At 48.3% G+C, this 16,033-nt stretch overlaps 1 protein-coding gene and 2 long non-coding RNA genes across 13 annotated transcripts in view; 2 read left to right on the top strand and 1 right to left on the bottom strand.

Moving 5' to 3' along the window:
• Positions 1 to 1,848: 1,848 nt before the first annotated feature.
• slain1a (SLAIN motif family, member 1a) lies at positions 1,849 to 15,783 on the bottom strand. Of its 8 annotated transcripts, XM_035393680.1 has the most exons (10): positions 14,658 to 15,781; positions 11,385 to 11,521; positions 8,251 to 8,382; positions 6,945 to 7,061; positions 5,873 to 6,022; positions 5,227 to 5,553; positions 4,055 to 4,087; positions 2,889 to 3,056; positions 2,306 to 2,588; positions 1,849 to 1,943 (listed from the first exon to the last, which is right to left on the bottom strand). In XM_035393680.1, exons 1-10 carry the CDS (start codon positions 15,122 to 15,124, stop codon positions 1,868 to 1,870), a joined length of 1,890 nt encoding a protein of 629 aa, XP_035249571.1. In that variant the 5' UTR covers positions 15,125 to 15,781; the 3' UTR covers positions 1,849 to 1,867. The 8 variants fall into 8 exon arrangements, with proteins under 8 accessions (XP_035249571.1, XP_035249573.1, XP_035249572.1 ...); XM_035393682.1 differs by lacking the exon at positions 6,945 to 7,061 and having other exon boundaries at positions 14,658 to 15,783; XM_035393681.1 differs by lacking the exon at positions 4,055 to 4,087 and having other exon boundaries at positions 14,658 to 15,782.
• On the top strand, positions 2,538 to 10,304 carry LOC118214116. Of its 3 annotated transcripts, XR_004762577.1 has the most exons (6): positions 2,539 to 2,629; positions 2,838 to 3,030; positions 7,740 to 7,789; positions 8,445 to 8,818; positions 9,139 to 9,313; positions 9,942 to 10,304. It is a non-coding gene; the product is annotated as an uncharacterized LOC118214116 (long non-coding RNA). The 3 variants fall into 3 exon arrangements; XR_004762578.1 differs by lacking the exon at positions 8,445 to 8,818 and having other exon boundaries at positions 2,538 to 2,629; positions 2,872 to 3,030; XR_004762576.1 differs by lacking the exon at positions 8,445 to 8,818.
• LOC118214117 overlaps positions 11,628 to 16,033 on the top strand; it is a 34,909-nt gene continuing 30,503 nt past the window's right edge. The window contains exon 1 of one of the 2 annotated variants that reach the window (XR_004762580.1): positions 11,628 to 11,690. This is a non-coding gene — a long non-coding RNA (uncharacterized LOC118214117). The remainder of the gene's footprint in view (positions 11,691 to 16,033) is intronic. The other variant, XR_004762579.1, reaches the window with a different exon arrangement.

Genomic DNA, 16,033 nt, shown 5'->3' with positions numbered 1-16,033 from the left:
AACTAGAGCCTTACCTTCTGCTAGGCATCCAGGAGACCGCCAGGAGGCAGAGAATTCACAAGGTGACGCAGGAGATTGAGACGTGTTCTGAGGAGAACGTGCGGCAAGTTGGACAGAGTTCCTGGTGAGTGACTGCTGTGAGTGACCATTACACAGCTAACGTTAGCATCTCTGTCAATCTCTGTCTTTGTGCAGTTTCGTCAAATTTGTGCAGCTTTACCTGTATTTGTATTCTAACATGTATGCGGCATGTTTCTGGGCGTCGCGCTCTTTTCTGTGTGGGGAGCGGTGGGTGTGGCCTACAGAGCCTGTGGTTTGGGATCTTGTGGTTTGTTGCTATAGCCAGCTAGCTGCTGTAATAATACAGTGAAGCAAAAAGACAAGCTGACAGGGCTCGTTCAAGAACTAGAGTTATGGGAATTGCTTTTCCTTGGTGGTGTCCGCTGAAGTTCACTATGGGGATGAGAAGCGACACGGAGCTGGGTTGTTTTCCGATTGACCTGTAAGTTCAGTACCTGTAACGTTACCTCTAGCTATGCTGCTAGGGTTGCCAGACGGCTAGTTTTGGATGGGAATGTCCATTTTTAGAATTATTTTCCCAATGTCCGGTCCGAGTAATTGATCGGAGAAATTTACTGCTAGTTCCAAATGAATTTGCGTGTCTGTGATTTGGGCAGACACCCAGGGGTGAGTGGGCAGGTTTGAAGATGGAGGGGGATACTTCTTTGATTGTAAACACAGGCTAAAAGATCATGCATATTATGCCTTTAAACTAAACTGGTTTAACATGTAAAAACAAGGCATACTGTGATTACTGGACAGCACGCAGCAAGTTATGTTTAATTTGACTGGTGTTAATGTCTATGGAAAGAAAGTGTACGTTTTTTTTCCCCATGTGTCATTTCATGACACAGTCTGGGAACCACTGACATAACACTACTAGAAGAAGAGAATTAAAAACAAATGTAAAAAAAAAAACAAAAGTCCTTTTTGAATATATTGCACAGCAACACATTGTAATTTGAAAAGCTTTTATTTTAGTTTAAAATAGTCATCCCCATACAGTAAAGTTAATAAACAAAGAGGTATAGAAAAGCAATCCCTCTTAAGTGCAGTGCAACTACAGTGTGACGTTTCTTCCATAGGAACGTGAAAATAGTTGAATAGAAATGATTAAAACAGGAAACAAAAATACATTGAACTGACTTTCAGCCGTGACAACACACCTATATTGCTACATTGTCTTATAAACACAGTTATTCTAAAAAAACGAACAAATGTTATCCAGTGTTTCTCATTAAACCAAAATGACATTTAAAGTGGTATTAGAACTGAACAGAACACTTAAAACTGCTCTTCAATACTCTTACAGGCACCACAATTAAATTACAGATTTTACAAACCGATTTAGTTTTTTGTTGTCTCAAACAATTTTATTTTCTGCCATTTAAGTGTTTACCTTTTTAAAAAAAATCCTCAAATGGCAAAATAATTTCATTAGTACCGCTACTTTCAAAGTGTGATATTTTGTAAACATTCTCAAATATTATGCTCTAATTAAAATTTTTGGCTACAATGCTTTCCTTAAAAATCGGACAAGAATATTGCAATAGCAGGAGTTGCGTTACCGCGACGCGCACAGGTTCAGAAGCTCGGTCAGTGCGGCCATGTCGCTGATTACCGCGGCTCTCCCGCTCACAAGCACCAGCCGCTGGCAGCTTTCTCCACAGAGCCGCTGGCAGCTTCCTCCACAGAGCCGCTGGGAATGAGGCCGTCCCATCAGCAGGCCCAGCCAGCTGGGCCCTGGGAATGCCAGGGTCTCTACCCCCCTCGCCCCCTCGCCCCCTCGCCCCCCCCCCCCCCCCCGTCAGTAGCACCCGTCCCTCCAGCTGCTGTCCCGCAGGGCACTGAGGGCGGCCAGGCTTTTTGGGGGCGTCAGTAAACTGCGGAGGAATCAGATGGCGACACGGCGAGTTACAATCCAGCCTGGACATGTAGTACAGGATCTGTACACAACTGCTCACGGTAGACATTGCTCTGCTTTATTAAGGTAACACATTAACACGACAGTAAGATGCACTATGCGTACATGTTGGCTCTCTTTGTGGACATGTTGGCTCTCTTTGTGGACATGTTGGCTCTCTCTGCGGACATGTTGGCTCTCTTTGTGGACATGTTGGCTCTCTCTGCGACCATGTTGGCTCTCTCTGCGGACATGTTGGCTCTCTTTGCAGACATGTTGGCTCGCTTTGCGGCCATGTTGGCTCTCTTTGCGGCCATGTTGGCTCTATTTTCATGTGCTTACCTGCGCACGGGCTGGGCTATTTTGCTGCGGGGAATGGCGCTGGTCCCCACGATGGAGGCGGGTCGCGGCAGGGCGCTGCGGCCGGGGGTGGCCGGGGTGGCGGGTTTGTTGGGCAGCGGGATGCTGCTGCTGAAGATGGAGTGCAGGCTGACGGACGTGGGCACGGTGCTGCTGCCCTGCACAGTGGGGCTGACGTAGGCCGTGGCCTTCAGAGGTTGCCGCGACGACACCGGGAAGTTCCCCACACTGTGGACTCTGTGCTGGAGTTGACCCGGAGATGGAACTGGACAGGAAACAGGAAGTCAGCCTCCCCCAGAACTAACGGTACACCATAGATCAACATAGTGAAAAGCATCACTTCCTGTAACTCCCCCTATCAAATACAGAGTAGTTTTGTACATATAGTTTTAGATGAATCTCAGTTGTGTGTAGTTCCTAGTAGAAACTTAAATGTCAGATGAAATCAGGGCAGTCCAGGTGTTTATTATCATTATGAGCAAACAGGAAGTTGAAATTTCAGTTTCCCCTGCAGTGTTTGGCTGAGGTGCTGGCCTGGTGATTGACAGGCGGTGTGAGGTCTCACTGGAGGACTGGAGCCGCGTGAGGGCGCTGGACGACTCGAAGCTCTGGCTGTTACGGATGGAGGAAGGGGAGCCCATCGGACCGGCAGGGGACGGGACGGGCGGCACGCCCGGGACGCTCGGCATGCTGGGAGCTCGCACCAGGTTAGGCATGCTTCTCCGGAGCTTATCTACAGCGTGACATCACATCCTGTCAGGTGCACCGAGAACAGCCTACTGCATGCCACACATGTATGCATGCACGCACACACGCATACGTACACACACGCAGGCACGCACGCAGGCACGCACACTCACGCAAAATCACTGCTGGGCAGGATATGTTAGGAGACAAATTATAAGTGTTTCATGTCATAATTAAATTTCAACTGTTGGGAAACTGTGTCACATTTAATATTGTCTGAAGGAAGAGACTAGCACTAAATCACTACAACAGTTTAACCTAAAAATGCCCCTGAAAGGTTCATTACACTTATAGTACTCCTGGGAATCAATTCTAAAATTTGGTTTCCTTCCTGGTTATGCAAGGTAGTCTGTAGCCCCTCCCCTCAGTATAGTCTGAGTGCTCTGTAATCCCTTCAGTACCTGCTCAGTCCTGAGCTCACCTGTAGCCTTCTGATCAGATATATGCCAGCCAAGGTGTGCTTACAGCTCTGCAAGACGCTTACGGTCAGGTATAGCCAACTATACCGTCTCTTACAGCATCACACCCAGGCCACACAGTCCTCAGTAAGCCTTCATCACCACTCATGTGCATTTGACTTTGTCAGAGTTAAAATAATTTGTACGACAAGAAACCAAATGATAGAGATGATAGTATTCAGTTCATACATAGAAAGGAATACTCAATGTTTGAATGATTTTCACACCTCTGGTTCAACTTTCAGTTCAAACACGTCAGTTTTTTTAAGCTTAAGACCTATTTGTAGGGGGACATCACTCTTGAACAAATATCAGCAAATAAGTTGTTTTTTCTTTTTTTCTTTTTACATGTGTACTTTAAAATTTTAGAAAAGCATGCAAACGGTTAACACACACACAAACACACACACAAACAATTTTTGCAATCCATGGAAAGTGATGTTATTCTTCCACAGATTTAATTCCCAAATAATCCACATGCATCCAGCTTCTGTGGAGCTACTTGAAGGTAAATTGACCCACTTACTCTCGTATTCAGCTTGATTCCAAACAGCAGATCCTAAGTGTTTACATACAATTCAGCAGAACAGACGTGGCAAACGAACACAAGCACAGACACACAGAAGAAAAAAACAGGTTTGTGGGGTCAGCCTTGGTGAGGTGAAGCCATAATGGGCGGCAGATATGGGACATTCATTTTTAATGAGCAGCTGTCTTCAAAGACTCATGACCTGCTCTGCAGAACAAAGATATTGATTATTGGAGAAAGACTAAAAGCACCACAATACTAGTTTCAGGGTTCGACGGTAACTGAGCCAACTCAGGCACGAGTAGCATGCGCTTTTTCCCCAGAAACTGGCTGTTATACGTGGTGTGGCTGTGGAACCTCTCAGCTCAGATGGATAGCATCTCTTCTGGAGACACAGTTGCTGCCGACGCCCAACCGATAGATTTACAGCTGCATTTCTGCTCATAAGCGAGAGCAAGGCTGCCTTTTACAGGCTATATCCATCCTGTGATTCATTTCATCCATTCAGTAATTAAACATGAAATGCAGCGCTGAGTTCAAACATACAGCATTCACATAATTGAGATGAGCAATAGCATCTTCTGGCCTCATACGGGTCTCAGAGTTATGATAAAGAGTGACTCTTAAAACGCAGCGTGCATTAGCACACTGTTTTACAATCCACAGAGCTCACCAATTTATAACAATCTAATGGGAGATGGATTTACTCAGTGACAAAACGAGCCACACTGCAGTGCATGTGAAATGTGTAGCTGTGGTAAGGCCAATGCTCTTGCTCTGTGGTATGGCCACTGCTCTTGCTCTGTGGTATGGCCACTGCTCTTGCTCTGTGGTATGGCCACTGCTCTTGCTCTGTGGTATGGCCACTGCTCTTGCTCTGTGGTACGCCCACTGCACTTGCTCTGTGGTATGGCCACTGCTCTTGCTCTGTGGTATGGCCACTGCTCTTGCTCTGTGGTATGGCCACTGCTCTTGCTCTGTGGTATGGCCACTGCTCTTGCTCTGTGGTACGCCCACTGCACTTGCTCTGTGGTATGCCCACTGCTCTTGCTCTGTGGTATGCTCACTGTGCGCACTCTACACTATAGTCCTCCTTAGCTGTGCATGAGCCTTTAGTTACATACAGAAACCGGACCCCCCGCCCCCTCCCCTCCCTCCCACTCACTCACCTGCGGAGGCCCTGTTGTGAGGCTCGGGCAGGCAGCCGGGCGTGGGGGGGCTGGAGTGCTGCTGGGACAGGCTGCTGAGGTACTGGGGGGCGGGCGGGCTGCGGTGGCAGTCCCTCAGGCTGGAGAAGGTGTGTGAGTGGGACAGGCTGCGCTGCAGGCCCCCCCCGCGGGCTAGCCGGGGCTGGGGGGGCGGCAGCTGGTCATACTCCTCGTCTTCCTCCTCCACGTCCTGCTCGCTGAGCACGTCCCACCGGCCCGAGCGCAGGGAGAAGCTGGAGCTGCGCCGGCAGCCCGAGCTGGAGGTGGAGGCGTAGTCCTGGCGCAGGCCTGTAGGAGGCGCACATCACAAAACAGAACGCTTTCAGGCTGGCTTTGGCCGCCTCGACCAGAAACAACAACAAAGATCGGTGCACAAATTACTTCCTGCTACTGAATTTCTCAAACAGTGTGGATCAGTGCATTTTTTAAAAGAGCATTTAAATGCTCTCTAAAGTGCTTCTTAAGTGCTTCAGGGATTTGAACCGTGCAGATAAAGAGGGGTGAAGGTTTCCAGTGCTGAGAGGACGTCTCTGAGTCGCGCGGTGTCCGCCAACACTCCCCTCCCCCCACCCTGACCCTCCCGCCCACCCCCTGTCTCAGAACCTACTCTCCTCCTGCAGCCTCGCCATGACCTGCACGTCCGTCAGGTCCTGCAGCTTGTAGCCCATGGTGATGGAGTCTTCGTCCAGCTCCGAGGCGCTCAGCTCGCTGTCGACGGAGGACTGGGGACTGAGGGGGGGCCGGCGATGGCCACGACCTTCCAGAGAAATTTGGGGGGGTTGGTTGGGGGGGTGGGGGAGGGTGGGGTGGAGGAGAAGATATCGCTGGGCTAAAATCTTATTATCAGACCTACCATACCCCTTGCCCTTTGTGTGACAGTAAATTCCAAAACATGTCCTGGGCACATTTGGAGGCTGAAAGCACAGGGAGGTGACCTGAATAGACAACTGTGTGTATAAAGATTTCCCCTCTTAAAGGCATACTATGCAGGATTTCTTTTTGACGTGATGTGGTCCTGTGTTTACGAGCAAAGAAGTCTCCAACCCACTTGGTGAACTTCAGCTGACTCCAAGGTTAACTCTTGAATGAGCACTGTCGGATTTACTTTTTTTGGCTGTATCTGGGCAGCTTCGTTAGCTAGCTAGCAAGAAACACCCTGATCGCAAGCCGCAGGCTCTGTAGCCAAGCCCACCCTTCCCCAAACAGAAAAGAGCGCCATGCCCAGAAATGACCCAAACACATTTTAGAATAACAAAAACAGGTAAAGATGAACAAATTCAATGAAAGTGCATGAAGACAGATTGCCGATGCATCAGAAATATGCCTTAGCAATGGTTGTTTTGTCATATTACCAAGCTAAACTCCTGCATTTTATGCCTTTTAAGTTAAAAATGTGCTTCTGCCTCATTCTCCATTGATGCCCCTGACCCTCTTGCAGGAGGCACATAGGGTTGTGCATTCTGCAGACTTGACAGAAGCAGGAAGTGCATGCACCAGGAACAAACAGTGCATTTGCTGCAGTGCTGGATGCGTGGCATGAGTGATGGTCCAGTGCAATACCATAGACGTCTCTTTGGCGAGCAGGTCCATGAGCACATAATGCATGACATGAGTGATGGTCTTGCGCAATACCATAGACCTCTCTTTGGCGAGCAGGTCCATGAGCACATGATGCTTACTGTGACGGGTGGCGTGATTGAGGAAGGAGGGAGCTCTCTCGCCTACACCGGGGGAGTCCTTCCCATTGGCTGTCTGAGTCACATGGGGTGGGGAATGGCTGGATGGGGGGAATGATGCTAGACAAAGAAAGAAACCGGCAGAAGTTCACATACAATGAAGTGGCACGCTGGTCCTGATCTTTAAGCAACTGTACCCCCCCCTCCCATAACCCCCCCCCCGCCCCCAAACTCCATATCCACAAAAATCCTCCATCAACTCACTCATTTACCCACTCGGTGAGGGGTAAATCGTTTCATTTAGCTCTGCATAATATTTAGCAAAAGCAGCTGGAAATGATCACAAACAGCAATGTCTCATGAATGAAAATAAAGACAGGGCTTCAATTAGTGAAATGTCATGAATAAATTCTATGGTTTGTCATGGATTGGCCTCCAACCCATAGCGGTGGGCTTAACTGCCACCCCTAAGCCACTCTATGCCCGTGGACACCATAGAAATCTATGCAGCGTAGCCACGCCTCCACTCTCGCAAGCCAGCCAATGAATGCGGCGTCGCATGAAGACCTGTTCCAATCAGCCGGTGACAATGCAAAGAGAGATCCTTTCTTAAACCTGTTCATCTGCTTTATCATTCAAGGTTTGATAAAAAGAGAATACAGAGACAACTACTATCAAAACCTTTAGTCAAAATACATAATCATCAGATTTCTCTCAGAATTCAATTATATTCTTTTCCAAGCTGGAGAAGTACCTGCTAGCATGTTCTTCACTCATTAAGCAGATTTCTCATTACAGATCACATTATTGGTGTCAACAGGGAAACATCTTGCTCTGAAGCATTGTAGGTAAGTAGTCATCTTTGGCTCTTTATATGGAATCAGACTTTAAAATATATATTTAAAAGAATATCTGAAATACTGTACACTTCTATACTGGACCACAGATAAGCTTTGCATTGTTGAGGACAGGTTTCCACTTTGTTGTTGATGGTTGAGTCCATGGATGCAGGAGCACAGACAGAGGAATACAGCACAGGTGTGTGTCGTTAGGTCTGAGGTAAGGGAGGGGTTACCTGTGTGTGTATTAGCTCTGAGGTGGGAGGGGTTACCTGTGTGTGTATTAGCTCTGAGGTAAGGGAGGGGTTACCTGTGCGTGTATTAGCTCTGAGGTGGGAGGGGTTACCTGTGTGTGTATTAGCTCTGAGGTGGGAGGGGTTACCTGTGTGTGTATTACCTGGCGATGGCTGGGTTAGTGCAGGCTTAGAGCAGCTCTGAGGTAGGGGAGGGGTTACCTGTGCATGTATTACCTGGCGTTGGCTGGGTTAGTGCAGGCTTAGAGGAGGGTTTGCAGGTGTGGCAGAGGGGGGGGACTCCGGCTACGGGGCTGTAGGGGAGGGCAGGACTCACAGGGCTGGAGTAGACACCCCTCCACCTGTGGGCTGGGATGGGGTGGGGGTAGGGGGGGAGGAGGGGGAGGTTAAACCAGTTCTGCACACCCCAGGCACAGGACCACAGCGTCTGGAGACGGGCCCCGGGTTCAGAGAACCGCTCGGACCTCCGTGACCCGATCGGAGCACGTCTGCGGTAAAGCGTGGCGATTTGGCCCGTCACACGCAAGAGCCTCACAGAATAGAGCTATTCAGGCCTGGCCACCAAACAAGTGCCCCTCCTGTGGCCCGGGCACAAAGATGCTCTTATGAGGGAACTGGCCCGTGTGGAGCGCTCCTGCACAGCTGAATCCCCGCATTCAGGAGCCCCAGAGCACGCTCTCCCCTTCAAACACGTGTCATACGTCACACATGCAGTGCCCGTGCGTTCCTACAGGGGGCGATACGCACGAGAAAAACAACAACCGCTGCTCATCTTACAGACAGAGTGGGTTGCAGTGCTGCAATGCCTAGGCTGCACCAAGTGCTCTGATTACCTACAGAGAAGATAGTGTCTAAACCCACCAGATATAAAAGTGACTGACTGTCTCATAATGGGCTTACGGCCTGGTCATTATGCTTTATAACCTCCCTCCTGCATTCACAGTTTCACTGTCGCTCCAGCTGAACAGAGCGTCACCACCGTTCACCCAAACCTTTACTTTTTAATGTCACACTTGCAGCGTGTACTTGCCCAAAAAGCCATTTATTGTGCACGTAGCCCTGATCCTGAACTCAACCCAGCCTGTGTGTGATACTGGTCCCCAGAGTGCTGTACTGTGGCTGCCCACTGCTCCTGAGTAGCCAGGATGGGTCGAATGCAGAGTACAACTTACAATTACCCCACAGGGTTCAGGAGAGCGCATCTTAAATCTCACAGCACAGATTCAGCTTGAGTGACAGAGGATGAATGCCTGTTCCTGGGCCACATGTCCCTAAATAGGTCAGTATTACAGTATGTGTGTGTGTGTGTGTAAGAGAGAGTGTGTGTGTGTGTGAGAGAGAGAGAGAGTGTGTGTGTGTGTGTGTGTGAAAGAGAGAGTGTTTGTGTGTGTGTATGAGAGTGTGTGTGTGTGTCTGTGTGTGAAGACAGTAATTCTTCATTTGAGTCTTCTGCATGTACAGAAGTGCATATACAGAATATGTATTTGAGAGAGTATGTGAATACAAAAGAGTATGTATACAAAATTTGTACACAGTTGTTGATCTTGTTGTTGTTGATGAATGTGCATGTAGGTCTGTCTGTCTGTTCGTCTGTCTGCTTGGCAGCTTCGGGGTAGCCCTAAGAAAAGAACATTCTTTTAAAGAACAGAGAGTTGGACGGCATGTTCTTTAATCCCCTAAGACAGTGCCCCACTTTCAGCTGGTGAATGGCATCTTCGCCTGTCTGTTGTCCTCTTTCTCCAGTATAATTAATGCCTTCTTCCCCACAGAGCTCCCTTTGCTAAGCTGTGAAACAGTCACACCAGCTCTTGGTTTAAAAATGGCAGTATAATGTTCAGTGTTTATTTAGGGACTGCAGCCAGCTCTCCACTGCAAGTTAAACATTTTTTCCCTTGCGCTGCGTTTAGGGCACCTGAACACGGTAATGAGACAGACGTGTGATCTCACTTCCTGGGCACCTGAACACGGTAATGAGACAGACGTGTGATCTCACTTCCTGGGCACCTGAACACGGTAATGAGACAGACGTGTGATCTCACTTCCTGGGCACCTGAACACGGTAATGAGACAGACGTGTGATCTCACTTCCTGGGCACCTGAACACGGTAATGAGACAGACGTGTGATCTCACTTCCTGGGCACCTGAACACGGTAATGAGACAGACGTGTGATCTCACTTCCTGGGCACCTGAACACGGTAATGAGACAGACGTGTGATCTCACTTCCTGGGCACCTGAACACGGTAATGAGACAGACGTGTGATCTCACTTCCTGGACACCTGAACACGGTAATGAGACAGACGTGTGATCTCACTTCCTGGGCACCTGAACACGGTAATGAGACAGACGTGTGATCTCACTTCCTGGGCACCTGAACACAGTAATGAGACAGACGTGTGATCTCACTTCCTGGGCACCTGAACACGGTAATGAGACAGACGTGTGATCTCACTTCCTGGGCACCTGAACACAGTAATGAGACAGACGTGTGATCTCACTTCCTGGGCACCTGAACACGGTAATGAGACAGACGTGTGATCTCACTTCCTGGGCACCTGAACACGGTAATGAGACAGACGTGTGATCTCACTTCCTGGGCACCTGAACACGGTAATGAGACAGACGTGTGATCTCACTTCCTGTATCGGAGCAGTATTACACCACACAGGTGTGAGACGTAACGCACTCCATTCACTATTACTACACACTGAAGGAACCGGACCGACTCATGCTTTCCATGCAGGGAATAAACCTAACGGTGTTTAGATTTGCAGCCGATGCTCTGTCCTTTTAAACTGATGAAGTCCTACTGCAGGTTGCTACTCTAGAAAAGCGCACACACATCTGTGTCCTTGATAAGATGACCCGCAGTTTGCCGTCTAAGCATTACTAGCTTAGCGCTAAATGGGACGGAAACCGTCCGCTGTGGGTCCACCGCCACTTTGCACAGATTTCCTTTGGTAACGTCACGCGTGTAAAAAGCATGCAAGGATGTATAAAGATTAGTAAAGGTGAAGGAGAGTGGACAGGTATGGCACAGGTATGCAGTTACTACAGGTGATGTGTTTTAGAGGGTGAGTCTGAGGGTATACCAGTGTGTAGGCATGTGAGTGTGGGTAAAGTTGTGTGAATGTGTGTGTGGGTGTATGAATGTGGGTAAGGTGTGAATGTGCAGTTAGGTGGATAGAGGTGTGCAGGTAAGGTGTGTGAATGTGTTTGAGGGTGTATGAATGTGGGTAAGGTGTGAATGTGCAGTTAGGTGGATAGGGGTGTGCAGGTAAGGTGTGTGAATGTGTTTGAGGGTGTATGATGGCGTGCAGTAAACTCTTGTGAAGGTGTAGCAGCGTACCTTGCTCCAGTCTCTGCACCAGGGAACGTCTGGCAGCCTCCACCTCCGGTCTGGGGTTATCCAGAACCTGCCTGCACCACTGCAGGGGACTGAGGGAGCGCTCTGTCCAAAGCCTGCTCTTCGGAGGCAAGTACAACCTGCAGGGAGAGAGAGACCAGCGCCTGACCCACAGACAACCATCAAAACCATCCTGACCCAAGGACAACCATCACAGCCCTTCTGACCCAAGGACAACCATCACAGCCCTTCTGACCCAAGGACAACCATCACAGCCCTTCTGACCCAAGGACAACCATCACAGCCACGGTCAGTGACATATCACATTATTACACTACATTAGACATTCAGCAGACACTCTTATCCAGAGACACGGACACAGGTTTAGCATTTTTACAGTGCATCCATTTACACATCTGGATACATACTGAAGCAGTGCAGGTTAAGCACCTGGCACAGTGGGACAACAGTCATACCTGGGAATCAAACCTACAACCTTTAGGTTACAGGGCCAGCTCCCTACCCCACACTGGCACCCACTTTGTACTCTCTGTGCTGTTAGCCGTTAGCTTGGCCAATGCCCTTATCATGGCCAGCTGGCACCAACGCCAAAGCTGAGCGAGTCGCTCTGGATAAGAACGTTACCGGTAAAGCAGTGCAACACATTCCACTGCAGATCAGCCAATTGTTTTTAGATGCAGGCTAATCTCTGGCTGGAGACACACTTCCTGTCAGGAGGCTTCTGGGTAATTGCTCACAGGTCTGGGTGGTTCCTGTGTGCCAGCGCTCACTGGCTGTCTCTCCTCACTCACTCACTTCATACATGAACACATGAACATGCTTTTCACTCTTCTACCAAAGGTCACAGAAGCTGTGTTTCAACACGGTACAACATCCTGGCTGCATGTGTGTGTATTTAGGTTTTTAAAGTACATTTCAAAAGCCTTGAGCAAATGTTATAACTGTTTGGCTCTGTTATACCTGATTTTACGCAATGTCATCCACAGTTATTACAGCCTACATGTAAACTGTTTTAGCAGAACAGCAGTTTTGTGTTCCAGCTACTGTTTATACACACACACACACACACACAATGGACCAGTGTCCACATCATGTGACAAACAAGCTACTGTTAAAAAACTGCACACATCATTACATAAAAAGAGCTCTTATTTTACCTTAATTAAAAACTGCAAAATGATGTATGGATTCAGCTGATGTTTTCATTTGAGCTAATCTACAAATTTGGTAGAGTAATGTTTATGGAGTCTTTATGACCTTCTCTTGCTGGAGGGCCTTGCATTCTGTTGGTCACATGACCAGACCACTGATCATGGCCCCACCCAGCAGTGGACGTGCGGAAGGACTTAAGGACGTGCTGGATGTTGACACACTTATACAGACACAGCGCTGGTTAGTGCATTCCATCAGTGTGGTTATCTAGTCACTGCGGGATGTCTCCTGATTTATGCTCCTGGGATGTGGCAGTGAGCTGATGCACGCTCCAGGGATGTGGCAGTGAGCTGATTTATGCCCCTGGGATGTGGCAGTGAGCTGATGTATGCTCCAGGGATGTGGCAGTGAACTGCATGTATGCTCCAGGGATGTGGCAGTGAGCTGCATGTATGCTCCAGGGATGTGGCAGTGAGCTGCATGTATGCTCCAGGGATGTGGCAGTGAGCTGATTTATGCTCCAGGGATGTGGCAGTGAGCTGATTTATGCCCCTGGGATGTGGCAGTGAGCTGCATGTACGCTCCAGGGATGTGGCAGTGAGCTGCATGTATGCTCCAGGGATGTGGCAGTGAGCTGCATGTATGCAAAGCCAGGCTTCCACAGCACAGCGTTCAGTGGGCGTGGTCAGCCGCCGCAAGCGCACGGACTGCTGCCGCCGTTTAAACCGGGGACCTGGGTACTGTGACAGAGACAGATCGCACGGCTGCAAGGGAGGCACCCTGAGAACAGCAGCACTGTGTGTGTTTGGTGATGTGTTTCTGAAAACTGGGAGATCGGGAGAACAGGAAAACGGCAGAACACAGGGAGGACATGCGAGGCTGGCAGAGAGGCTTCCTGCAAGCTTCTCCCTGTGAAAGCATCTCACTGTGAAAGCATGCCCTCACAGTGCTTTCTAAAACGACACCGTTTCCACAGAGCTGCAGATGTAGTTTTAAACACTCAAAGCTGATGCAACATTGAAGGTATTCACCACATATCTCAGCTTTGGATTATTTATTAATTCAGAAAAAAACATTGTCATTCCCACTGCAGATACTTTCCCAACAAAAAAAAGGTTTAACAGCTAAGCTATCTTCATAGAAAGTAAGTCTTTTCTAAATGTGGAGATGGCTTTATTTAGCTGTGTATAAAGGCAGCTTGGAGGTAAATACAGACTTGCACAGCTTTGGGATACTACTGTGAATCTGAGGTGAGAAACTCAAACAGAACTTAGTTTGGAACATTGGATGCTCAGATAAAAATTATTTGCAAAACTCAGTGTTGAATCCGGGGTGAATAGGATTAAACTTCTGGGTTGGAAGGTCAAGACATTCTACCATAAGAACAAAAAGTGATGTGTATTATGGTTTCAAATATATAATTTCCGTATTACATAAACCTCACGTTGCGGTATGTCGAGTGTAGGTCAGGGCCACAATGAAAGTATGTTAAATTTTCCACATGACCGAATGCACGAAACTGGAAACTGGAAACTGGTTCACCGGCCACACCGCCCGCGAGCCATTAGCGAATCTGTAAATGCCCTGGTCCCATGGTGCTCTACTCAAGAATTTATTTGTATGGGAACGTTACGATCAAGGCAGAAAAATACTCCCGGGCAACAGAATACTTAAACGCCAAGTACCGGTGATTACCCGCGTTCGTTAAATAAGAATAAGAAGCAGCCATCATCATTGTCATCATCAGCATTAATTAAAAGCTAATTTGTTCTACGTGCAAGTGCATTTGTGCTAATCCAACCCGTGCAAGAGTGCATTTCAAATGGCAAGTTAAGAGTATCCAGTCTCTGATGATGTCCCATTATCCTTGATACTGTAAGGCTTACTGAATTATTGCTACGGTAGCCGACACAAAGCAATTTGCATAGAGCAATGTATTGGTTGTGTATATTTTGCTACTAAACAGTAATTCATTAGCAGTAAATAAAGATACTGAAACCAAACAACAACATGCAAAAGGGTGACATTATTTTTGAAACGGTAGAACGAAAGGATGGAGGTGGTGTCTGTATATAAAAAGGAACCAAGGTTACAGTAGCCTACCAGATATCTTCGGACTCTTCGTTGCAAGGGAATATGGACTCTAGGTCTAATATCTCAACCTCATCAAAGACCGTGGGTTCTGTGCCGCCGCCGTCCTCCGCCTCGGTCTCGGCTGCCGCGTGCGGGTGGAAGTAAGCGTACGGCTCCTCGGATGCGCAATATGGGTTCAGAGCGGACGGGCACAGGAGTGTGGGTACCGGGCTTGGGACACAATAACTCCCCGCGAAGAGCGGGCCAGCGGCTGCTCCGACGGGACTCCCGAGTAGACAGGCCGGCGAGGACTGTAGACTGTGGGGACTGGCGGTGCAGCTGTTCACGGCGTTCGCCCGGGTCCTCAGCTGCTCGTTCTGTCTCTCCAGTTTGCGAACCAGTTCTTGCAGCTTTTTCACCTCCAGCTCCGCGTTCACAGCGTTATTGTTGCAGTTGATATCCGCCATCATTTGAGGTTTCATCACTGCGGCTTCCATTGGTTAAAGCATACAAATGCACCCCATTTGTAATGGTAAAAAAAAAAAAAACAGGTAAAATGGTGGATGGAGGTTCCTGTCAGTCTGCTCTGTGCCCTGGCTGTGATTTAAGCATTCACAGAATAATTTTGCTCCGACCCCGACGGAGTGTTGCATTGAGATGCTGCGCTCGTCGCCCAATGAAATAGAAAGCGCCTCGCTGTCTCCTCCCTCAGAGCGAAGCCAGGCACCGTAACCGCGAACGCGGTCGCTCCGACCACGCTAATTCACTCCGACCACGCTAATTCACTCCAGGTGAGAGAGACGGGCGTCAAACTGCTCGAGTCCAGCGTTTAATTCTTGGAGGAACGCGGTTAGTCCACATAAGCGTCTCGTTGAATCTTTAATTATGCAGTATGATTTATATCGGACGTGAGATGGCTATCCATTCTCGATCTGTTTGTATTTTAGGTGTTATTGATTATTTTCGTCAGGAGAGGATAAAAATAGTTAGTAACGATTTCCCCCGCAGTCTTAATTATAAAATGCCGTTGCCACTTAAGCCGATAAAGGGATAATCCCATTTTGTGGCACCACGCTGTGATGTGGAGGTTGAGATGGGTTAACTATACTTGTAATACAAGGTTAAGCGTCTGCGGGTGCACTTTTGTAAACCTCAATATTGAGAATACGATAAAAATAAATAATTCCTCTCGTTCTCTGCTTTAGACTGTGCGGGTAATTTGATGCACATGAATGTAATTGTCCAAACGATAAATTGATTATTAGCAGGTAAGCTGATGGATATATTAGCTTTTTACGGAGACACTGTCACTTCCGCTCTACTGAGGGAGCTGAAGGGAAAACCTGACCTGAACCCCCAAAAGGTGAGCAGTTGAGGTTCATATATGATTACACATATTGGGCAGT

The sequence above is a fragment of the Anguilla anguilla genome, chromosome 15, assembly GCF_013347855.1.
Source record: "Anguilla anguilla isolate fAngAng1 chromosome 15, fAngAng1.pri, whole genome shotgun sequence".
Taxonomy (NCBI): Eukaryota; Metazoa; Chordata; class Actinopteri; order Anguilliformes; family Anguillidae; genus Anguilla; species Anguilla anguilla.
The sequence above is the reverse complement of the archived record's forward strand: the minus strand, read 5'-3'. Positions and strand labels throughout refer to the sequence as shown.